This window comes from Macrobrachium rosenbergii, chromosome 10 (assembly GCF_040412425.1).
Source record: "Macrobrachium rosenbergii isolate ZJJX-2024 chromosome 10, ASM4041242v1, whole genome shotgun sequence".
In the NCBI taxonomy this organism is placed as follows: Eukaryota; Metazoa; Arthropoda; class Malacostraca; order Decapoda; family Palaemonidae; genus Macrobrachium; species Macrobrachium rosenbergii.
Window position 1 is genome coordinate 31,477,553 of NC_089750.1, and position 25,582 is coordinate 31,503,134.

At 37.4% G+C, this 25,582-nt stretch overlaps 1 protein-coding gene across 5 annotated transcripts in view; it reads right to left on the bottom strand.

Annotated features, from left to right (window-relative positions):
* Positions 1 to 25,582, bottom strand: part of Hsepi (D-glucuronyl C5-epimerase) — a 230,812-nt gene that overhangs the window by 100,469 nt on the left and 104,761 nt on the right. For all 5 annotated transcript variants that reach the window (XM_067110122.1, XM_067110127.1, XM_067110123.1 and 2 more), the window contains exon 9: positions 12,403 to 12,525. In XM_067110122.1, the coding sequence (XP_066966223.1) occupies positions 12,403 to 12,525 (123 nt within the window). The remainder of the gene's footprint in view (positions 1 to 12,402; positions 12,526 to 25,582) is intronic.

Here is a 25,582-nt window from a genome sequence, read left to right on the forward strand (position 1 = left end):
CGAAAATCAACTAACATTGCCTCTTTTGTCCATTATTATTCCAGTCATCATGAAAATGCTAAATTCTCTGTCTTTTCTGAAATGTTCTTAAGAGCTTTACACGTTTGTAGCCAGCAGTTCATTGATGCTGAGATTAAAACTATTTATATTATTGCTTTGAAACTTAAATACCCAAGGATGTTTGTATATGTAGCATCGAAAGAGCCAGGAAAACATTTTATTTACCTAATAACAAACTTGAATGTAGTGAGTATAATATTCTCAAATTACCGTATGATAAAAGGTTTTTACAAATTCCCAGAATTTTATAGCTTTTCAACATAAATGTTGTGTTCAGTAATTTTAATGTTGAAGAGTTCAATAATAAAAAATTCTCCTAAATGTGTTTCTGGCTGCATCTGTGAAATTCCATGTAAAAAGTGTGATAAAATATATTATGGACAAACTGGAAAATCACTTTCACAATTAATCAAACAACACCAATATTCTCTCGGAACTTGCCAAATACTGAATGCATTATTTGTACATATGAGAGATTTGGATCATCCTATTAACTGGAGTGAAGCAAGATCTCTAGTCCCGAGCAACGACACAGTTAAAAGGAATATCACTGAATCTTGTTTTATCATCAAGTCAAATAATGGAAGTGTTCTAAGTCTTGGTTTGTTTAAACTTGATGCCTTCATAATTAAAAAAGTTGTTGATAAATATAAGTAAAATTAGTACAGTATTCAGTTTTATACATGTTTCTAGAATTTGAATGGGTAAGATTCCGTATATTTTATGGTTAAGTATATGGTTTTAGTTTGTGGCTCTGTGATCCCAGATTATCCTGGATTGCCTTTTTGTTTATTACCCCTTGACAATTAACCATCTGGTATTCAATTTTATACATGCTTTTGGATTTTGTAAGGCTAAACTTCCATACCTCTTGTAGTTAGGTCTATAGTTTTAGTTTAAGACATCTTGATCCCGGATTATCCTGGATTATCTTTCTGTTTATTAACCATCTGGTATTCTTGTTCTTTTTGTTTACTTTGTAACCTTTTCATCTGTTTCATTTGTGCCCAGACGATGCATTAATAAGCATGAAATGCTTGGTAGTGTACTGAACTTCTGCCCATCATCTTCCTGTGGGACTCACTTGTACACTTAAATCACGTGCATCTACTGTGATTTTTAAGCATATATATATATATATATATATATATATATATATATATATATATATATATATATATATATATATATATATATATATATATATATATATATATATATATATATATATATATATATATATATACATATACATATATACAGGCAGTTCCCGGTTATCGGCGGGGTTCCGTTTCTGAGGGTGTGATGATAACCGAAAATCGCCACTAACCGAAAATCGGTGATTTTCGGAACCTTTTCGGTGATTTTTGGGGCTTATCGGCGCTTTTGAAAAGTGCCTCTGTTAGGTATGTATTGGCGCCAATACCTAATCATCGGCACCGATAGGCGGAAATCAGCGATATTCAGTGCCGAAAACTGCTGATTTTCGTCGCTAGACAAGCGCCATAAAACCGGATCGCCGTTAACCGAGCCCGCCGTTAACCGGGGACTACCTGTATATACATATATGCATACAGGCAGTCCCTGGTTATTGGCGGGTTCGGTTACTGGCGATCCGGTTTTACGGTGCTTGTCTAGCAATGAAAATCGCCGATTTCCACTTATCGACACCATTAACCCTTTAACGCCGAAGCCCTATTTACAAAAACGTCTCGCGTATGCCGGTGGCGTTCGGTGAGTTAGCGCCATTTGGCGGAAAAAAGTTTTTAAAAAAATCACAGCACAATTTTTAAGATTAAGAGTTCATTTTTGGCTCATTTTTTTGTCATTGCCTGAAGTTTAGTATGCAACCATCAGAAATGAAAAAAATATCATTATCATATATAAATATTGGAATATATGACAGCGCAAAAAAAAAAAACTCGTATATAATTGTATACAAATCGCGCTGTAAGCAAAACGGTTAAAGCTAATGAGTTAATTTTTTTTAGTTGTATTGTACACTAAATTGCGATGATTTTGGTATATAACAAATTTTAAAACGATCAAAGCAACACAGAGAAAATATTATAAAAAAATGATGCATGAATTCATAACGCGCGGACGTAAAAAATGTTTTGTTTTTAAATTCACCATAAATCGAAATATTGTGCTAGAGACTTCCCGTTTGTTGAAAAATGAAGCTAATTGATTGAATATTACTAGACTGTAAGTGTTTTAGCTTACAATTGCAGTTTTCGACCATTTCGGTCAAGTTAAAGTTGACCGAAAGTCGAATTTTTTCTATTTATCGTGATTTATATGGAAATATTTCCAAACTGATAAAAACTACAACCATGAGTTATTTTTTGTTGTATTGTACATGAAATTGTGCACATTTTCATATATAAAACTTTATGTAACGACTAATATAAAACGGTGCAAATATTACGACAACGAGACGAAAGAATTTCTGAGATGTTCGGCCGAGTTACCGCACAGACGTAAGGAAAACTTTTTTTTCAAAAATTCACCATAAATCGAAATATTGTGCTAGAGACTTCTAATTTATTGCAAAATGAAGTTAAACGATTGAATATTACTAGAATGTAAGACTTTTAGCTTACAATTGCGTGTTTTGACCATTTCGGTCGAGTTAAAGTTGACCGAAGGTTGAAATTTTGGCAGTTATCGTGATTTATGTGAAAATATTTCAAAAGTGATAAAAGCTACAACCATGAGCTATATTCTGTTGTATTCTACATGAAATTGCGCACATTTTCATATATAAAAGTTTATGTAACGACTAATGTAAAACGATGCAAACATTACGACAACATGACGAAAAGAATTTCTGAGATGTTCGGCCGAGTTAGCGCTACAGAGACGTAAGGAAAAATTTTTTTTTCAGAAATTCACCATAAATCGAAATATTGTGCTAGAGACTTCCAGTTTGTTGCAAAATGAAGGTACATGATTGAATATTACGAGAATGTAAGAGTTTTAGCTTATAATTGCGTTTTTTGACCATTTCGGTCGAGTTAATGTTGACTGAAGCGTGAAATTTTGGCAGTTATCGTAATTTATATGAAAATATTTCAAAACTGATAAAAGCTACAACCATGAGTTATTTTCTGTTGTATTCTACATGAAAAATTGCGCACATTTCCATATATAAAACTTTATGTAACGACTAATATAAAACAGTGCAAACATTACGACAACGCTGATTTAAAGAATTTCTGGCGCGGACGTAAGAAAAAAAGTTTTTTCAAAATTCACCATAAATCGTAATATTGTGCTAAAGACTTATTACTAATTGGTTTTAGCTTAAAATTGCGTTTTTTGACCATTTCGGTCTAGTCAAAGTTGACCGAAGGTTGAAATTTTGGCAGTTATCGTGGTTTATATGAAAATATTTCCAAACTGATAAAAGCTACAACCATGGGTTGTATTTTGCTGTATTGTACATGAAATTGCGCACATTTTCTTATATAAAACTTTATGTAACGGCTAATATAGAACAGTGCAAAAATTACGACAAAATGACGAAAGAATTTATGAAATTTTCGGCTGTTACCGCCCGTGCGTAAGAAAAAAGTTTTTTTCAAAAATTCACCATAAATCGAAATACTGTGCTAGAGACTTCCAATTTGTTGCAAAATGAAGGTACATGATTGAATATTACTAGAATGTAAGAGTTTTAGCTTACAACTGCGTTTTTCAACCATTTCGGTCGAGTCAAAGTTGACCGAAGGTTGAAATTTTTTGTAGTCGACGTACGGTACGTCCACTCGGCACCCAACAGACAATTTTAGTTGACGTATGATACGTCCAATAGGCGTTTAAGGGATAATATCAACAATTTTTGGTATCAATAACCGCCTAAAAAACCCTGAAGATTGCCAATTTTTGGTTATCATCATGCCGTCAGAACGGAACCCCCGCCGATAACCGGGACTGCCTGTATATATAAGGCAGTCCCCGGTTAATGGCGAAGGTTAGGTTATCGGCTGAGCACCTGTAACCAAAAATAGCTGTTAACCGAATCAATGGCATTTACAACGCTGAAAGTGCCTGTGATCTGCTTAATGACACCATTAACCAGTTAACTGAACCGTTAACCAGTTAACAGCTCTGTTAACCAGTTTACAGCACTGTTAACCGGTTAACAGCGCTGTTAAGAGGTTTGTCGGCACTGATAAACTGCCTTCCGGTATCGAAAATCTGGTTAGCGGCATTATCATCCAAGCAATGTAAAACTGAAACACCGTTAACCAATGCCGCCATTAACCGGGGACTCCCTACACACAAACACACACACATACAGTCATACTCCGAACTTATGCGAGGTTAGGTTCCAGAACCCCTCACGCAGGGTGAATTTTCGTGTAAGTATGGCATGGTCTCTAAAAATGCTAATAAATGCTTGTTTCTAAAGTTTAAACACTAAATATGACCCTAATCATGCTCCAAAATTATTAAGTTAACTTTTAAATGAAATTAAAGTTACTGTAATTTCATTTAAAAGTTAGCTTAATACATTACCCTTAAAAAAGAGAAATAAATGGTTACATATAAACTGAGATTTGGAAGAGAATTTTTTTCTCTCTCTCTCTCTCTCTCTCTCTCTCTCTCTCTCTCTCTCTCCTTCCAACCGATCTATTTTTAGAATCGTCTCAACCTCTTTTTAACAACTTTATTCTGGGTCTCTTTCTCTTTGTTCTGAAATGCTTTTTCATGAACAAACAGTGTTTTATATTTTGACTAATACAACTCTTAGTTATTATGTCTCTATGTTTTAGAACGTATTTGCAACACTACGAGCATTTACACTTCGTAGACGATACAGGTTAAATTAGATAAATTTAAACTATCTACAGTACTGTACAAGTAAAGACGTACAGGGAATTAATAAGTTGTAGAAATGTGAAGTTGTAAAAATGTGTGAGTGCTAACTATGAACGAGAGAGAAGAGAGAGAGAGGAGATAAATAATTACGAAGACTGAGAGAATAACACGAGAGAGAGAGAGAGAGAGAGAGAGAGAGAGAGAGAGAGAGAGAGAGAGAGAGAGAGAGAGAGAGAGAGTTATTCTTACATTAGATATCAAAAGATGGAAATTCATTATTAAACTAACTATTAAATGAAATTAAAGTTACTGTATTTTCATTTAAAAGTTAGCTTAATACATTCCCCTTAAAAAAAGAAATAAATGGTCTCTCTCTCTCCCCCATTCCACCGATCTATTTTTAGAAGTCTTCTCAACATCGTTTTTAAAAACTTTTTTATTCTGTCACTTTCTCTTTGTTCTGAATTGCTCTATGTTCTGAAATGCTGTCTCTATGTTTTAGAATGGCGCATTTACAGTTTGTAAACAGTACAGGTAAAATCAGATCAATTTAAAATTATCTAATGTACAGTTAAAGACACACAGAGAAACAGTGCTGTAATGTGTAGGTTGTTTAACTTCGAGAGAGAGAGAGAGAGAGAGAGAGAGAGAGAGAGAGAGATAACAGTTGTCCTTACTTAAGACAGTGAAATTTTTTATGAATTATTACGGACACAGAGAGAGAGAGAGAGAGAGAGAGAGAGAGAGAGAGAGAGAGAGAGAGAGAGAGAGAGAGAGAGAGAGAGAGAGAATTACAAGAAAAATTTGACCACTGATTAGCAACACTTCCCTTCTTGTCATGTTAAATGACATGTCTGACAGCTTTTGCCTTCGACCTCCTTCTTACAAAAGACAAGGGAAGAATTTACTTGTTCAAAATAATATGAATTTTGTAATTACAGTTTTATTATTATTATTATTATTATTATTATATTATTATTATTATTATTATATTTAATTTTATTAATCTTATTATTTGAAAATTAGTACTTATTATTAGGTAAAAAGTTAATTTATCATACAAATAAACATACCTGTATACATGTACGATAAAAATTCATCTCACTAAAAGAGAGAAGTTAAGTATACCTTAGTTTTACCAGACCACTGAGCTGATTAACAGCTCTCCTAAGGCTAGCCCAAAGGATTAGACTTATTTTACGTGGCTAAGAACCAATTGGTTACTTAGCAACAGGACATACAGCTTAATTGTGGAATCCGAACCACATTATAGCGAGAAATGAATTTCTATCACCAGAAATAAATTCCTCTAACTCTTCATCAGCCGGCCGGAGACTTGAACTCGGGCCTAGCGAGTGCTAGTCCACAGCTCTACCGACTCGCCCAATGAAGAGCTACTAAAAGAGAGAGAGAGAGAGAGAGAGAGAATTATTACTTTTAATAATATTTAATTTTATTTAATTTACACATAAAAGCTTGAAAACTTATAAATTACATAAAAAATTAAACAAACACTTTTGCTGGGTTTCTCAGTGTTCACTAATGATCGTGTGTCAGTGAAAAACTCGTATATGACCATTAGTTAGGTTCCAATGAAAAATTCTTGTGTCTGTGAATTCGTGCAACTCGAATCGCGCAAGTTCGAGGTATTACTGTATATGTATATGTATATATAAATATATATATACATATACTTATACATATACATATACACACACACACACACATATATACAGGTTGACCATCACTAATCCGGCAATCAGTAATCTGGCACAAATTTCGGCTATAGTAATTCCTAATGTTTCCGCACTAATTTTCAAATTTCCCGGGTCACTGCGCTGACTTGCTCGCCGGTCACTTCGATTTGGTGGCGCTGTGTACTGCATCGACAAACTGGAGGTGTTTGTAAACGCAGGCATGCTTTTGCTGCTCCATTTTTTACATTAATTATTGTCTTTTGGCCTACGCTATGGTATATTGTATAGGCTACATATGCGGTAGCCTAGCCTACATTACTTACTGAACTCTATTCACATATTAACAGTATTATACAAACATCAACATAACGAATGTGCATCAGTTTCATGGATCTTTTGAAAAGTTATACTTTACTACATTATATCCAATTGCGTATATTCTCATATTGCTTTTGTATTATGAATTGCGATCAATGTTTTGTTTTGGGAATCGATAACGCGGTGTTTATTTCGCCGCATTTAACTCAGTTCAGAGCGCTTTTCTTGCTTCTAGTAAGCGTAAATGAATATAGATACTTTATTTATTTGGGACAAGGATATTTTTTGTTATATGAAGTGTTTTTAAGTCGAAATATAACTTAAATATGTCTCGTTGTGAAAGTAATTTAGCTATTTTTTTCGTTAATATATGACGTTTCATGGAATCGCTGCTGGCCATTTTTTCAGGGGCATGTCTGTTTTGTGTAAAAAAAAAAATCAAGATTCCGTTCGCTATTTTCTCTTGTTTTCATCATAATACGAGCTTTACGTATTTATCTTTTATCGGCGTGAAAACAGCAGTAATTTGTATTCTTTCATGACCAGTAGTTTTGATTAAAATACATTCTCTCCAATTTTATTTACGGTCGAGTTTCATCCATGTTGCCGATACACGATAATTTATGGTCATTAGCACTTGAACATTGTTTTCTCAGCTTCAGCTATAACTTGCAGCTTAAAGTTACTGTAGCAGTATATTTACTTGCCGATCTTTTCTCCAAAGCGAATAAGGGTATAGTGTAAAAAATATATGTCCTATTGTATAGTACTTACCGTCATTTGTAACATAACTACAGTACAGGCGGTCCCAGTTTCGACGGGGTTCCGTTCTTCTTGCGCCGTTTCCAAAAATCGTCGTAAGCTGGAAAATCGTCGAAAATCGTCAAAAATCATAAGAAAACCTTACTTTTAATGCTCTGGGTACATTGAAAACGATGTAAAATGCATTATTATTGAGTTTTACATCAAAAAACCTTCAAATTATGATTATTCTGCCGTTTTGGGGCCATATTTCTTCCATCGGATCGGAGTAATTGTTTGTGTCGTAAGCCGGAAATAATTTCTGATGAATATATTTGAAAAGTGTCAAACCTACCTGTAATTGTTTAATTGTACAATGGTTGAAATTCAAGCAAAACAGTTGTCATCTGGCACGATTATTAGCAAAACAAGTTTCCCGTTCGTTTGTTTATGTCTGTACGCATTTACGCAAGAGTATAATGTTAATAACATTACTTTTATCATTCTCTTTTACTTTTTTAACTAGCAGATGGAATAAAGAGATGTAGGAAAAGAAGTTGGTCTACTGTAAGTTGATCTCTCTCGCTGCCTGCGCCTGCGTGAAATCTAAAAATAGTTCCTAAATATTTTTGTATCGGTATTAATTGCTAACCCCATCGTAAACTCGAAATATCGTAAGTCGAATTATCGTAACTTGAGCACTACCTGTATTTGATAATTGTCTTTTCTTTATTAACCAACTTGTACTGATTTATGGGATATTTTAATTCTAAGATGAGGTGCTTAGCTACTGGGTTTCGTGTATTCTAGCCTAATAAATGGCTAATCCGGCACCCTCCAGGTCCCAATGATGCCGGATTAGTGATGGTCAACCTGTATATACACATATATATATGTATGCACACACATAAATATACATACACACACATATACACACACACACACATATATATATATATATATATATATATATATATATATATATATATATATATATATATATATATATATATATATATATACAGTAATACTTCGATCTTACATGATTTGAGTTGCGCAATTCACACACACACGAACTTTTCATGGAACCTAACTAATTGGCATACGCGATTTTTTCACAGACACATGAAATTCTCAAGAAACCCTGCAGAAGTGGGTGTTTAATTTTTGAAGTAATTTACAAGTTTTCATGCTTTTATGTGTAAAATCTGTATGAAAAATGCATTTCATTCTTTTACGTGTAAAATCTGCATGAAAAATGCATTTCATCCTTTTATGTGTAAAATCTGTATGAAAAATGCATTTCAAGTTTTAATGTGCAAAATCTCTATGAAAAATGCATTTCATGCTTTCATGTGTAAAATCTCAAAGAAAAATGCATTTCATGCTTTCATGTGTAAAATCTGTATCGAAAATGTATTATTTTTATTTTTGTACATGCATAAATATGATGCAAAGGTAATTTCAGCACATTCAGTTAGTGTACTTTTACAAGATGTGATACCCATTTGCAAAGTTACTGCACTTTTCAAAGATGATACCCCTGCATAAAATGCTTGTTTAATGTTTGAAGTACATTTATAAGTTTTCATGCTTTTAACTGTAAAATCGATATGGAAAATTTATATTTATATTTCTGTACATAAATATCATACAAGTATTATGTCCATTTGCAAAGTCTTTGTCACAAGGACTTTACATGACCTTGAGATGAGGTTGTTCAGTCGCACTCACTTGATAAAATGAATTCGTTAATGTAATATCAGAGATGTAACTAAGAGTTGTATAAGTGTCATTCTTTGAAAATTACTCTGTTCACCTCGGAGAAAAGTGCTGGTGCAATCTGTATGTGCATGTAATTACAGCACGTTCAGTTGGTGTACTTTTACAAGATGTGATACCCTTAGTTACTGCATTTTTCAAAGATGATACCCCTGTAGAAAGTGTGTTTAATTTTTAAGTGTTTGTGTTTTTAGGTGTAAAATCAGAATGGAAAATTTGTATTTCTATATCTGCGCATAAATACGATACAAAAGCAGTAAAGTTACTTTACTCTCTCTCTCACATTCGTAGTTAGCGCTAAAACATACTTTTACAACTTATTATTTCTCTGGTACGTCATTACCTGTACAGTATACAATTTTAAATTGATTGAATTTTACCTGTACTGTACTACCTTCTACGAACATTATGTACATGTTTTTGATGTTTTATGGAATTGTACTTTTGTTGACTGTGACGTTTTGCCTAGTGACGCAAAGAAAACGGCTTTTACTCTAAGTGACAAAGAAAACGGCATCCCATGAATTAGGGTAACATTAGTACACGTCTACTGTAAATGCGCTATTATGAAACTGCAGTACTCAATTTTTATGTCAACCATTTACTGTATTCCTTTTTTAAGGGTAATAAGCTAAATTTTAGATAAAATTACACTAACTTTAGTTCATTTAAAAGTTAGCTTAATACTTTGGGAGCATGATTAGGGTCATATTTAGTACTTTAACTCTGGAAATAAACATTTATTAGCACTTTTAAATACCATGCCAAACTTACACGAAAATTCACCTTGCACGAGGGGCTCTGGAACCTAACCTCACAATTTCGAGGTATGACTATATATGTGTATATATATATATATATATATATATATATATATATATATATATATATATATATATATATATATATATATTATATATATATATATATATATATATATATATATATATATATATATATATATATATATATATATATATATATATATATATATATATATATATAATATATATATATATATATATATATATATATATATATATATATATATATATACACACATATATAATATATATATATATATATATATATATATATATATATATATATATATATATATATATATATATATATATATATATATATATATATATATATATACATACATATATATATATAATATACTGGTTGACCATCACTAATCCGGCATCATTGGGACCTGGAGGGTGCCGGATTAGCCATTTATTAGGCTAGAATACACGAAACCCAGTAGCTAAGCACCTCATCTTAGAATTCAAATATCCCATAAATCAGTACAAGTTGGTTAACAAAGAAAAGACAATTATCAAATACAGGTAGTGCTCGAGTTACGATAATTCGACTTACGATATTTCAAGTTTACAATGGGGTTAGCAATTAATACTGGTACGAAAATATTTAGGAAATATTTTCAGATTTCACGCAGGCGCAGGCAGCAGGTACAATCGGGCAGCGCGAGAGACCAACTTACAATAGAAAAACTTCTTTTACTCCATCACTTTATTCCATCTGCTAGTTAAAGTAAAAGAGAATGATAAAAGTATTGTTAGTAACATTATACTCTTGCGTAAATGCGTACAGCCATAAACAACCGAACAGGAAACTGTTGTTTTGCTAATAATCCTATCGGATAACAACTGTTTTGCTTGCATTTCAACCATCGTACGGTAATACACAATTACTGTAGTTGTGTTACAAATGATGTTAAGTACTGTACAATAGGACTGATATATTTTTTACACTATACCCTTATTTGCTTTGGAGAAAAGATCGACAGGGAAATATACTGCTACAGTAACTTTAAGCTGCAAGTTGTAGCTGAAACTGAGAAAACACTGTTCAAGCTGCTAATGACTATAAATTATCATGCATCGGCAACATGGATGAAACTCGACCGTAAATAAAGCTGGAGAGAATTTATTTTAATCAAAACTACTGGGCATGAAAGAATACAAATTACTACTGTTTTCACGCCGATAAAAGATAAATACATAAAGCTCGTATTATGATGAAATCAAGAGAAAATAGCGAATGAAATCTTGATTTTTTTTACACAAAACAAACATCCCCCCAAAACAGCCAGCCGCGATTCCCGCGAACATCATATATTAACGAAAAAAATAGCTAAATTGATTTCACAACGAGACATATTTAAGTTATATTTCGACTTAAAAACACTTTGAATAACGAAAAATATCCTTGTCCCAAATAAATAAAGTATCCATATTCATTTACGCTAACTAGAAGCAAGAAAAGTGCTTTGAACTTAGTTAAATGCGGCGAAATAAACACAGCGATATCGATTCCCAAAACAAAACATTGATCGCAATTTATAATACAAAAGCAATATGAGAATATATGCAATTAGAAACAGTGTAGTAAAGCATAACTTTTTAAAAGATCCATGAAAAAGATGCACATTTGTTATGTTGATGTTTGTATAATACTGTTAATATGTGAAAAGAGTTCAGTATAATGTAGGCTAGGCTACCAGTTTGTTGATGCACGCACACTCGCCACCCAATCGGCGGCTGGCGAGCGAAGTTAAGCATAGCGACCGGGGAAATTTGAAAATTAGTGCGGAAACATTAGAAATTACTCTAGCTTGAAAATTTGTGCGGATTACTGATTGTTCCGGACTACTGATTGCTGGTATATATGTATATATGTATGTATGTATGTATGTTATATATATATATATATATATATATATATATATATATATATATATATATATATATATATATATATATATATATATATATATATATATATATATATATATATATATAAATGAAACAAGTGTAAAAAAATTACAACTATCCATAGGTACAACTACGGGACAACATTGGAAAAACCATCTGCTGAATACTTTCTGTAAAACTTTATCCAACCATAAAAAATAGGGAGTAAAATTTCAAAACAAAATTCTAACCTTTTTGAACTGTTTGCGCAGCTGTGGTGAGGCAGCTGCACCTTTATGTACATCTATTAAAAGGTTGCGAGTGATTCGACGCCAACCTTGCTCCTCCCCAAGTCCATAAAATATTTGGTGATCCTGTAAAATTATTACATAAAAGGAATCTCATATCACACTAGCATAAGAAAACATGGTACATTCAAGGTTTAAAGGTAAATCTGAAGACTTGTGAACAATCTTGAATACAAGGCCATCTACAAGGTAGTTTATGTAGTTGATTAATTAATCCTTGCATTTCTCCATATATTTTTTCAAACAAATTTTTCAAAAATACAGACCTGAAAATGTCTAACTATATTACAATAATCTGTAATATATACACCTACATTTTTCAATTATTAATAATCACATAGCACTCAGAGCATAAATAGACTGGTTAAGCGATGTAACAAAAATTCAGTACATCCAGCCCTGGCTATACCTGCACAGTAAAACCATTCACTGACTTTTTTCTAGTATAATATTTACTTGATAAGATTATCATAGTTGATGACATATAAGATGGATTTTTTCTATATAATTACTCAAAAAATCACCCCCAGGTCTTATATGTGATGAGGTTTTCCACAGGCAATGTCAACCCTGATGCTCACTACTGTAGGCTTATTTACCCCCGATGGTTACCTAACTAGACTCCAAAAAATATTTACTTAAATGACATTGTTATTATTACTATTATTTCTACTATTAACAGTGCAATTATTGTAAAAGGACTTATTGTAAACAAACTAACAGCAATGCAGACTGTAGCTGCAGCTGAAGAAACAAATAAAGTGCAGGCTGCAAAACTTTTTTGAAATAGGCAGGCTGCAAAACTTTTTTGAAATGGAGTACATGGCTTCCATATCAACGCTTTGGAGGGCGGTGACAGTCTTCCTGTCTGAAACTTCTTCCCCAAGAGGCAAACAAAACAGCAATAAACACCTTTGGACTACAGGTTATGGTCATTTAAACAGACGCAGGTACTCTGTCTATTTATAAATCACTAGTTTCCCTATTTTTAGGGCCTCCCCTGGTTTTAATAATCCTTACAAACAAATGTAATTCAAATTCTGTTTTTCCTGGGCCTGGAATTTAGCAATTCAGCCACAAACTAAAGCTGTCCCGTGATGGTATAAACTCAGCCTCAGCCCCTCAAACTCTGATGTCCTGGCTTTGTGGTCTTTGTAGAATCTTACAGTTTAATTTTGGTCCTGTTATTACTGTTTTCCTGAAATCAGTTAAGGGATCCTACTCTACTGCAGTATGGTTCTGCAGTTAAGTAACTAGCACTCAAGAACTTACCCTGTTTTGTTGGAACCAGACTGGCCCTCTTTCACCCCTAAGGTCTGTGTTCGTCCAGTACTCCGTCCACATTCGGTTTCCTGGTCTTTGAGTAATGACCAGACTAATCATCTTGTTCTTATCTTTCCTTGTTAAGTCCCAAAATTTTTAATCAGCTTAGCTTCTTTTAGCTGGTCTTGTTTGGTTTGTCTGGCGGAACCAATCAGTTTGTTTCCCCTCAAGGGGGTAGTGTTGTGAATTCCTCACCCTAACTTTCTATCTACAATTGAAGGTCCTCATTTTGTGGTCACCTTAAAAGTACTCCCCTTTTACAAGGTCTGTTTCTGTGTCCAGTTTTCTCCTTGCAGGCTTTTTTAGACAGGACCTATGTCAGGTCCTCTCCTTTAAAAAAAGGGGGGTCTGCTATTAGGCAGGAAGTATTTTCTTAACAAGCCTATTCAGGTGCTATTCTAAGCTCATGATCTTAGACGGTGACCATTACATTATTTTCATTACATGAACTTAGAGGACCTTACTTATGTTCAGGGTAGAATTCTCAGTTTTCAAACGTCTTTAATAGCATAAGAATGATGTTTATTTCTCTGTTACTATTTCACTGACAAGAAGAAAAGCATTTTGACAAAGGAAAATCTATTTCTGGAGAGGGCCCGTAATCATGACCCACATTCTCTCCCTCCTTGATAAACTTCATTCTAGTGAGGTGGGTGCTAACATGGAATGCAGTGTTGCCTTGTATACAGTCCGCGAGTAGTGCATGGGCTTGTATCGGCACCTCTCTGACTTTGACATTGGGAATCTCTAAATAAGGTTCCGAACCTCCATCTAGTGGAGCTCGCTCTGGGGGTAGTAACTCCAGCATTTCATTTAGCTTTCTCTGGTATCTAGCAAACGGAATTACCTAGAAATAAAGTGCTGAATGGACTATTTCACCGGGTGAACATCTCCAGAAATAGATTTTTCCTTTGTCAAAATCCTTTTTATAAATAATAGTAAGCCGCCTTTTTTTTTTAGCCTAGTTTTATTAATTTACAAAACAAATGTAACTCCAAATTATGTTTCATTTAGCAACTAAGGTCAGTGATGATGTCGGTAAAACTCAATCAGCTAATTTTTTATAGTGTAGTCGCTTGTTTCATCCTCAAGAACTTACCCTTCCATGGTCTTCTACAGCTCCATGGTGACCAGACTAATATCAAAGAATTCTCTTTTAGCTGGTCTTGTATTGTAATGATAAACACTACAACACGTGATGGAGTATGTAATGGACTCAAAGATAAAAGGGCATTTTCCCTTATCTTCAGCGAAGCTGACCCAGTTTTCTAACGCCAAAACCTGCAAGAAGAAGTGACTATTGCGCATGCACATCCGCCATATTGTATACAAACGGTCCGACATGAGACCAGAGAACCATTACTCTCCTGGTCAAGTCAGAAGAAAGTTCACTGAAAGCCAGCGCTCTGTATTTCAGCTTTTTGATTCTCCGTTTTCACTAGCGAGAATCATGGAAACATCTAAAATCAAAAGTTAAGTGCTTATTTTTAAGTTCCACTTAAAATTTTTGGTTTTAAACAGTGGAACGGTAATTAATTTGTGTGAAAGCTGTTCTTGAAAAAATGTGCAAATTGTTTTGCTAAAGAATTTTTTATTTGTCATTTATTTAGATGTTTTAACTAAAAGAAATGTTCTACAATTTATCATTAATATAGATAATCCTTTCAGATAACGATGTCTACAATAGTCTAGGCAGTAGGCTACATCAGCTTCAGTGGGAATAATTTAGACTAGATTAATATTGGATGTGTCCTATACCCTAGGATTACATATCCTTAAGCATGAACTAAATAACTTGGATTAGGTAGTAACCTAAATTAAGGTAAGTAAGAACTTTTAAGACATCCTCTGCTATGGTCCTAGGCAGCAGGCTAGTTTAACCAAGGACCAGGGTTAGATAATGACAGACTACAAAATTTTTTTCCTTTTATATAGCCTGTATACTTAAGCATGATCTGAATAATCCAGGACTAGGTAGTACCTTACGTTAGGTTAAGGGATAGCCTTTCAAGAAACATCCCATTACTGAGGACTAGATGAAATAGCAATCTGTACTAGATGAGATGGTAGCCTAGCTTTAAGGCTACATATTAAGGTAGTTGTGTTTTATGAAAAGATTACTGGTTTAACACATAACCTTAAGGGTGAATTAAATAATCTGGATTAGACAATAACATAGCTTAGGTTAGTGATAGCCTAATTACTAAGTTATGCAACAATAAGTTACTGTTTTATAGAGCAGACCAAACAGCTTAGGACTAGATATAAACAACAACCTGGGTTAGACAAAAATGGTAGCCTAACTATAAGGTCACATATTAGTAAGTTTCTGTTTTATATAGTCCAGACATTTAAGAGTGATCTAAAATAATCTGGACCAGGCAATACCCTATACTAGGCCAAGAGAGAATAATTACTGGTCTAAGCAGCAGTTTAGTCCAAACAGCCTTGGGTTAGAAATAAACAGTATCCTAGGCTTAATAAAATGATACCCTAGTCTTTACAACTTGATAGCCTATAAATAAAGCTACATATTAGTGGATTTCTCATGTAACCTATATCCTTAAAGGTGATATAAACCTAGAACAGGCAGTAGCCTAACCAGATCAAGTAGGAACCCCTTTATAAGGGAATATCTTAGTATCAGCCTAAAACAGCAGTGGCTGAATATCAGAAAAAGGGGTAGTCTCAGCCATATAAAACAGAAAACTAGATTATACGAGGGTTCTTTTCTGTATAGTTTATATCCTTATGTTTTAAATAAACCTAGTATAGGCAGGGGCCTAGAATAGGTTAAGCGACAACCCTCTAAGAAATCCTCTATTCTTAGCTTAACGTAGATTATACTAGAAGCATTAACCAAAGCCATATAAAACAGTAGCTTGGGTAGAATTAAAATTTGAAGTTAACCTGTAAGATGGCATATATTAACTATATGAGGAACTACAGAAGTGTACCTCATTAAAAATAATTAATACTAGCTAGTTTCTAATAACAACTTGTTTTATATCATTACAGGGCTGCCATTATGCAGGACCCTCAGCTCAAATGTTCCGTAGCAAACTGCTCAGTTCGCTTTTTGCCAGTGGGTACGTCCCATATCACCTGCCATGAGCATAATCCTTGTAAAAAAACAAAGAAAATTTGCTTGGTCACCAGATGTGTGCAAAATTTGTAATATGCTCATGGCAGCAAGTTTTAAGGATAAAACAGCTTGTTTTAAACTGTCTCGATGGGTCCTAGGGTTCAGTAGTGGTGGGGAAGGGGGAGATTATATCTTCCCAACAAAACCCTGCAGCAGATATTTAACCCTTTCTCAGAACAAGATCTATGTTTGGGCCAAAACCCAGTAACATCAGTCCCCAGATCTCCCAGGTTAACTCTGCGGAGGAAGTAGAGGAATCTTACAATGGAATATGAAGTGGACAATGCCAATGAAATGACACTGCTGAACCCAGAAGGATCAGGGACACAAATTTCAGCTAACCAGGGGAGCAACCTTCCAGAAGGAATTCTATCCCCCATGCAGCTATCAGAAGCTGAACAGGATCCTTCCCCCAAAAGGGATACTAGGATCCACCTAACCCCAATTGAAATGACATTTTCGGAGGGGTATAACAACTCACCCAGGACTTCTGCTCCCCGGGTAACAGGTAGTAAGTGTTCAGTCCTTGATGCTCAGTCAGTTTACGCAAGCTCCCCCAAAAAAGGGTACACAGTTTGTGGCATTTGATCAATTCCGAAGGAAATTATAAGTATCATCAAAGATGTCCTTGCCATAGAACAGCAATATATAATGGACATAATACATGATTCTGAACAGGAAATTAAGGAAATTAAGTCAGTCATGTACACCCCAAAGTGTAAAAGTACTGCATCCTGTAGCTTAAAAGTAAAAGTGGATACAAACTCTGCCCAAAACAAGGTCTACTCTTAGAATTCCAACTAGAACCAACAAAATGGACAGTTCTGACATAATATGGGCTCCAATACTCACCCCTGATGATACTGATAATCCTTGGTGAGATGCCTCAATGTGCATTTTTTCTCCTGATGGTAAGTATCTAATTAATGAGAGAAAAACCATAATCGAAGTTGTACATGTAGAGTTTAGAGACATGGCAGCATTCCCTAATACAGAATGGCACTGGTACCACCTTCACCAGACATGGAGAAACCCCTAAAAGAAAGGGTTCTCTTACCTGCGTCTATAACATTAAAAGCTATAGAAGACCTTCTTTACCAGGTCAATGGAAAATGGATCTCTACTTCCATTCTGAATAAAACCCAAATTGCTCACCAAGTAGCCCCAGTCTTCTGACTCTTCACTTTCAAATTGATTAACCATGTGAAGGCAGATTTCCAAAACTTAGTAGTAACTAGAAAATGACAGTCAATGGCAGAATTAAAGCCATTTGCTATGGTCATTGCAGTTTCGAAACATTCCACCAAGGAATGGGCAACACTTCAGCTCCCTTTTGAAAGGAAAAAGCTCCCTTTAGATATAGCTACTCAGCAGTTTGGGACCCCTAAGAGAAGAATCTCAGTGGGGACAGCCTTGTCAGAATTTCATGCTAGGCTCTCCCTCCTTAGTATTATATCCTCTACCACCTTGCTGGAAGTTGCCACCAAAAGGCTTCCAGAAGATTCCAGGACAATTTTTGCTGTTGTGGCCTAAAGTCTTATGAGAATGGTGCATAAAAGCAAGAATGGAAACATTGGAGGGTTCCAACAAGTCACTCCCCAACATGACTGCATTATTACACTCTAATCCCTTCTGTAAGGACCTGTTTGAAGAGTCTATTGTGACTCAACTCAATGAGCAAGCCTGCTAACGGAATTGTACAGTGTATGCTACTCTGGGGAAAGGGGAAATCAGGAAACAAAAAACTAAAAATTTCCCTTTACTCAACCCAAAAAAGGCTAGCTTTGATCAAAAATCATAAAAGCCTTCCGTCACCCCCCAAAAGTTTTCCTCAAAAACAGGTAGGTGGTCAGAAGGGACAATTCCCTACAAAGGAACAACAACAACAACAGCAAGGGCATCCTTTTCACAAGGTCCAAAAATCTTCTATGAGAAAAGGAAAAGCAACACCTGGAATACATATCAAGGGCAAAGGCAGAGGAAGAGGTGGATACCAATAGGAACTGTATGGTCAGGGGTCAGCTTCAACGACACCACAGGCAATGGAAGTCTTCCCTTTGGGGGGAACAACATTATTTTCAATGGGTTAGGGTGGAAATGGTCTCATCCCCCTGCTCCTTTGAAGGGGTTCTTCCAAAAACCAGACCCCTCTCTGGAAGATTATGTGAAAAAGGCCCTGTAAAGGGAGCTATAGAGAAACATGCGTATATTCACCACCAAGCACGCCTTTTCAGTGTCCCCAAAAAGGATTCCTCCAAAAGAAGAGTGATGATCAACCTATCAACACTGAACAAGCACATTACTTGCCAAAAGTTTCAGACGACTACCGTTGCCCAAGTATGTTCAATCATTGCAAAAGGGACTTGGACAGCTTCTATAGATCTGAAAGATGCATTCTGGCACGTCCCTATCGCCGTTTCCTTCCAGCCCTTCCTAGGATTTCAGATTGATAAAGATACATACAGGTTCAAAGTCATGCCTTTTGGGCTAAACATTGCCCTAAGAATTTTTACAAAACTAGCATTGGTAGTTGTTCGAGAACTCAGACAAGAAGGAATACAACTAATAGCTTACCTAGATGACTGGTTAATCTGGGGGCCCACAAGAAAAGTGGTTGAAAAACCTAAGAGCAGTGGTCACCAGACTCCAGTCAAAAGGTTTTATAACAGATTGGAAACAATCCTGTCTCATGCCCAGCAGACACTTTCAGTGGCTGGGACTGTCCCTCCCATCAGTACTCAAAACAGAATAAGGAAAAACCTCAAAACGTTCCTTGCACAGCCCAGAGTTTCCAGATGGCAACTAGAACATATGATGGGCCTGCTGCAGTTCACATCAGTAATAGCTCCAATACTCAGATTGAAACTAAAAAATGTGGACAAATTCTGGCTATTGCATGCACGAAAAAGGTTGTGAGACCAACCTCATCAAAAGAATAAAAATGTTGGGGAGATACTTTGGCCTTGGACCCTGATGGAATCTGTGGCAAAACAGGTTACCCTGACTCCTCCATCTATATGAGTGACAATACACACAGATGCCTTGTTGACAGGTTGGGGAGGATACTGGGATGATCGTCAGGAGGCAGGGGGGTGGTCAGCTACTCTGAGGAATTGTCATATCAATTTCCTGGAGCTGATGGCTGTCTTTTTGTCTCTCAAAAAACTCAAACCTCCAGAAGAGACACATTTTGTTGGTTCTAGACAACAGGACTGCAATGTCCTGCACCAAGAGGTCGGGATCACATTAACCTCCTCTCAGTCTGATAGTGCTAGCCATCCTTCAGATGGTGCAAGCAAGAAAGTGGCACTTATCTGCAATCCACCTCACAGGGTCTCTCAACATAATAGCAGACTATCAAGGAAAATGACAACCTCAACAGAATGGATGTTGGACAACAACTCTTTTCAAACAATAGCTAACAAGCCTCCATAACCGGGAATGGACCTGTTCACCACATACGAGAATCACAAACTCCCCATTATGTGTGTCTCTAAACTTGGACAGTCAAGCAACAGCAAGAGATACCTTCCTAAAAAAACTGGAACAAATGGAGGATGATATATCTTTTTCCTCCACTGTCCCCGATTTCGAGGGTTTTGAGCAAGCTTCTAACCTTCAAAGGAACAGCTTACTTAATAGCCCCAAACTGGCCAAACAGGCATTGGTTCCTATTACTCCAACAATGGGGAAAAGATCAATTCCACTAACGTCCACTGTTCTATCCCATCAATTCCACTAACGTCCACTGTTCTATCCCAGACAGTAGGAGGGAAAGTTGTCTATGCATCCTCCTTTCTGAGCCGAGACCTTCACATGTGCATTTTTTAAATATCTGCCATGAAAATTGCTCATCAAACATTGCTAGGTACCTAGTACAAAAATGGCGGGCATCATGTATCCGACAATACCAGTCCTTAAGGAAGATATGGTTAGATTATATCCATACTGACAGCATAGTTGAGATTTCTATAGCAACACTTTTATTAAATTTTCTTATATACTTTTTTGAAGACAAACGCCTTGCAGTTACAACAATCATGGCATACAAGGCAGCATTAACAGAATCCTTGCTTTATGGAATCGGGATTGACTCTAGTACTGTATAGAAATTGTCACTTCCCTTCTGCAGTCCTCTGCACTACAAAGACCAGCTCCCAAAAAGCTTCCAATAACAGTACTTGGTAGCTGAACAAGGTGCTTAGACTTCTATCAACCCCTCAATTCAGTGGACCCAATACAACCATAACTCACACACGGCGATCTTCTTGATTGCGTTAGCATCAGGAGCTCATGTTAGTGAACTGGGCTCTCTGAAACAGGGATGATACATCATGCAAACAGCTGACAATCAATTATTATTGTCCTTTGGCCCATCATTCCTGACCAAGAATGAGAATCCTTTAAGAAGGAAATCTCTTATTCTGATAAGAAAACTCAATTTAGCAGACAAAACATTATGCCTGGTTCAAGCACTTAAGGTTTACCTAGATGTCACAGCAAACATTCCAGGTCTGATTTTCCTACACCCTAGCACAAATAAACCACTCTCTCTACAAAGGCTGAGAATAATTTTAGTGTCCCTAATTAAAAAGGCAAACCCACACTTCTTCCCTAGGTCACACGATATCAGGAAAGTAAGTACATATGTCATTGGTCTTCTGAAATGTCTCTTTCAAAGAAGTCTCTGAATGTACAGGGTGGTCATCAGAGACAGTGTTCTTGAAACATTACTGCCACAAGCTCAAACAAATTCGACTACATTGTGTATCAGTAGGTGGTATGGTTAGTCCTGACCAAATAGGTGCTACAGTGGAAAACCAGGAGTCTTCCTAACAGGTGGGTATGCTGACTAACGCTGAGGAAGGTGTGACAATACCGCAACCATACCCACCATGCTTAGGTAAGTCACTAAAGAACTTCACCCTGAAAACATAAGTTCGTGTATAGTTTCTTGTTCTTTGCTACCAAAACCTGTGGGGTATTTAGAATAAAGAATGGGGCTTGAAACTTGTGACATGACCTTGGACCAGAAATGTTTTTTCTTTGGGTTGTTGGGATTAAAATTTGAGAGCTTAAGCCTTTTTGTCACCTGTCAATTTCTTTGTAAAGCTCCTTGAGGATGAAACAAGTGACTACACCATATAAAAACAGGCTTTGACGTAGGAAAACCCTATTTTTGGTAGTCGCTGTTGAGTCCTCAAAACCCTCCCACTTCTCTGACGAAAAGGCATGGGATTTGGGAAAGGGAGCATCCTGCATTGACCAACAGAGAGTAATGGTTCCCTGGTCTTGTGCCGGTCTGTTTGTAGACAATATGGCGGATGCGCATGCACAATAGTCAAGTCGTCTTCTTGCAGGTTTTGACGTTGGAAAACTGGGTCAGCGTCGCTGAAGATAAGGGAAAATGCCCTCTTATCTTTGAGTCCATCGCATACTCCATCATGTGTTGTGGTGGCATTTAGAAGTTGGGTTTGTATGATGAAGAATGGGTTTGTGTGAATTAATTATTTCGTTTTGCTTTTGTGATTTTTTTTGTTTTGTATGTCAGGAAGGAGTACACTAGTTGAGTCTATTTCTTTTTTTTTTTTACTTGCAGTTTGCTTGAGTGGGTTAGTGCTGAGTGAGGAGCTCCCCTTCACCTGAACCGTGGGAGCCTACAAATATAAGAGGATTTGCACTGGCAATTGCCAGATCAGTCTACGAGCTGGAGAAGACGAAACAAGCTGATTGTGTCTGTGGAGTGTCACTTCCATGGCCACTGGAATCGGAAAGTACTGATGGAGCAGGAGGACGAGAGATAAAAGGCAGATGGGACATGGGTGGTATAAATATTGCTAAGTATACCAGAGAAAAAAGCTTTCAGGAATGCTGGAGTTACTACCCCCAGATCGAGCGTCTTCTATATCAAGACGCGTCGGTATTACCAAGGGTGAGTGAAAGAATCACAACCACAGAGCCACACTCGATAGACATCCCCATGTCAAAACCCTCAGAAGAGCGGAGAGCCATACCAGCTCCCACACTCACCCGCCCGCTGCCCGGCGACTCCAGCACCACCTACACTCATTCCATTTCTAGCACGTGATCTTCACGATTTGTGTTTCTGTGTGCTTGTGCTTTTGGCTAATTTTGCCTTTTTCTCAGCATGTCGTCGAGCAGCTTTACTGTCACCAAGTTAAGTACCATCTTATTGTGGGGTTTTTATGTTTAGTCTGGCTGTTTCGGCCCGTATATTCATATTATACGTGGTTGTTGGTATGACGCCGCGGCGTCCCCCAGTCAGCCATGCCGACCGCGAGATTCGCCCATCCAGCTTGTTCTGTTTGGGGCTTCTCCTTGTCGTTTCCATTACTTATCGTTATCCCCTAGGATTCATCCTGGTGGCGGCTTTCCTGGGCGGGTTGTTTGGTGTTTCTCTACGTAATTTTGTTGAACCGCATATTGGGGTTTCTTCATTAGGTTCCCGTCATTTTTTCCGCTTAGGTTTCTCCCCAGGATGTTTTCCCCTTTGACAGTTTTAGCTATAATTATTATTATATTGTGATGTGCTGGTGCTTTTAATCAGGTGTTTTATTGCTTTGATTATGTTCTACGGGGGAGCGTCAGGTACGGTTTTATTGTTTACTCCCTGTCGCTCCTCTTGGTTAGGCTATGCGCCTTGCACAAGCACAAGATTAAATTATTGTTTTATGTATATATATTATTCTTAGTGATGGTGATTTATTTTTATCGTGCTATTATAGCATCCCCCCCTTTCGTTCGGCTCTGGTTGGTTTTCAGCACAGGAATTTCTCTCCCCATTGTTTCCTCATTCCTCCCTTCCCTTATTCCCTCCTGTTAGCCTAGGCGTAGTGCGGGGCGAGCGCGTTGAGGCCTTAGGTCGCTATCCCTTCCTTCCCCTTATTCGGAGTAGGCTATGACCTTCCACTGCTGGTATTAATTTACTTGGCGTGGTGTGTGTCTGCAGTCGAGCGGGTGAAGAAATCTTCCCCAGTCTCCTGTTTTCACTTGCTCTGGCCTACTCCCATCCCTACCCCTCAAACCCTTTCCTCCCCCCCACCCACCCTAGGTCAAGCTCTTTGTCATCTTCTCGTGCAGGTGACGTCAGCTGGCGTTCACTCCGAGTTGTGGGGCTTTCCCTGGTGGAGGGATTCGCTCCCTCCCAGGGCAAGTCCCCGATGGCTTTTTGCTTGGCTCAGTGTCTTGTTAACCGGCTCTCCTAGGATCGAGTAGGTTTCGAACATTCTTAGGGTTATTTGTTCTCGACCTTTTTCCGCGTTCGTTTGGTGTTCGAGATACTTTAGTTGGGTTGACTGGCGCTTACTCCAGCCCTCGTGGTCCTGTGGTGTTTGATAGCCTCACCCTACTATTGTTCTCTAGCGGTTGAGGCTTGGGATCTCCGGAGGGGGTGGTTCCAGACTCCGGAGTATGTGGAATTTTTGTATTGTTAACCAGTTACGTTACCATCCTCTGTATTTTATATATGTATATACATTTATTTTGTTCCTGGTGGTTCACTCCGCCGTTGGACATAATGTTGTTTCTATTATCAGAGTCTGGTGATCCTACCCTTGGGTCCTGCAGTTTTATTCCCGGCATCCCTTGTGGTAAGGCCCTGTTGACTCAGCTCTATCGTTCCGCCGGAGTATTCCGGTGGTCAGAGAGCTTCTTGCTTACCACTATATTTAAGTTACTTGTTTGGGTAGGCCCGTCTCTGACAGGGGTTTTTCTTTCCGCCGGAGTACTCCGGTAGCATGGTTTGAAAATACCTGTGCCTGCTTAGTTTAAGTTTCTTAGAGTGGTAGGTTCATGTACTTTTCACACTTACAAACTGTGCGTTGTGAGGAGCCAGGATGCACAGCCACCCTCCATCAACCTTACGGGCATGTGGTGTGCCGGAACCACGCTGGCTGTGCGGTCCGGCTTGATGACCTTATCGTCTGGCATCCTGACGGGTGTGAGGTTTGCTTCGCTCTGTGCGGAAGCATCCAGGACAAGTCGGTAAGCTATTGACTTTCGTTCTTCACGTTAGTTTCAGTCTGATATGTGGTCATATTTTATGTCATGGCTCTTTTATGTTACAATATGTTAGCCCTGATTCCCTACTCTTTTCAGGCTGACGAGTCCTCCAAGAAGGAGGCCCTAGAGTCTCTCCGCGCCTGGGTGGCTGGGTTTGGGAGGAACGTTGGTCGGGAAGCCTTACGCCCTCGACGGGAGGTTGAGGGACCTGCTTTACCCGGCGCCCGGCTCGCTGCGGCCGTGCCCTGCGGATCTGGCCACGCCCATCATCGAGCAGATCCGGGCCGCGACCCAGCCACCTCAAGAGGACCCCCTGTACACGGAGGTTTTGGAGGACGTCGCCGCCTTAGATTTGGACCTGGAGCCGATGAACACGGAGCCGGACCAGGGGGTAGGTAGAGAGGTAAGTGAGGCAGCGGGGGCGGGCGCCCTTTTTGATTCCCCATCTTCCTCTGTATCATCATTTTCAGGTTTTGGCAAGTCTTCTATCTTGAGGGACAGGGCTCCATCTGCTGTCCCCAAGCTGAAGTTGAAGACGTCGTGGAAGGCGAAGGGCTACAAGTCCTCGTCTTCCCGTAAGGCATCTCCCTTCCCTCCGTCGAAGGCCAAGGTTGCTGAACCTGTGGCCTCCAA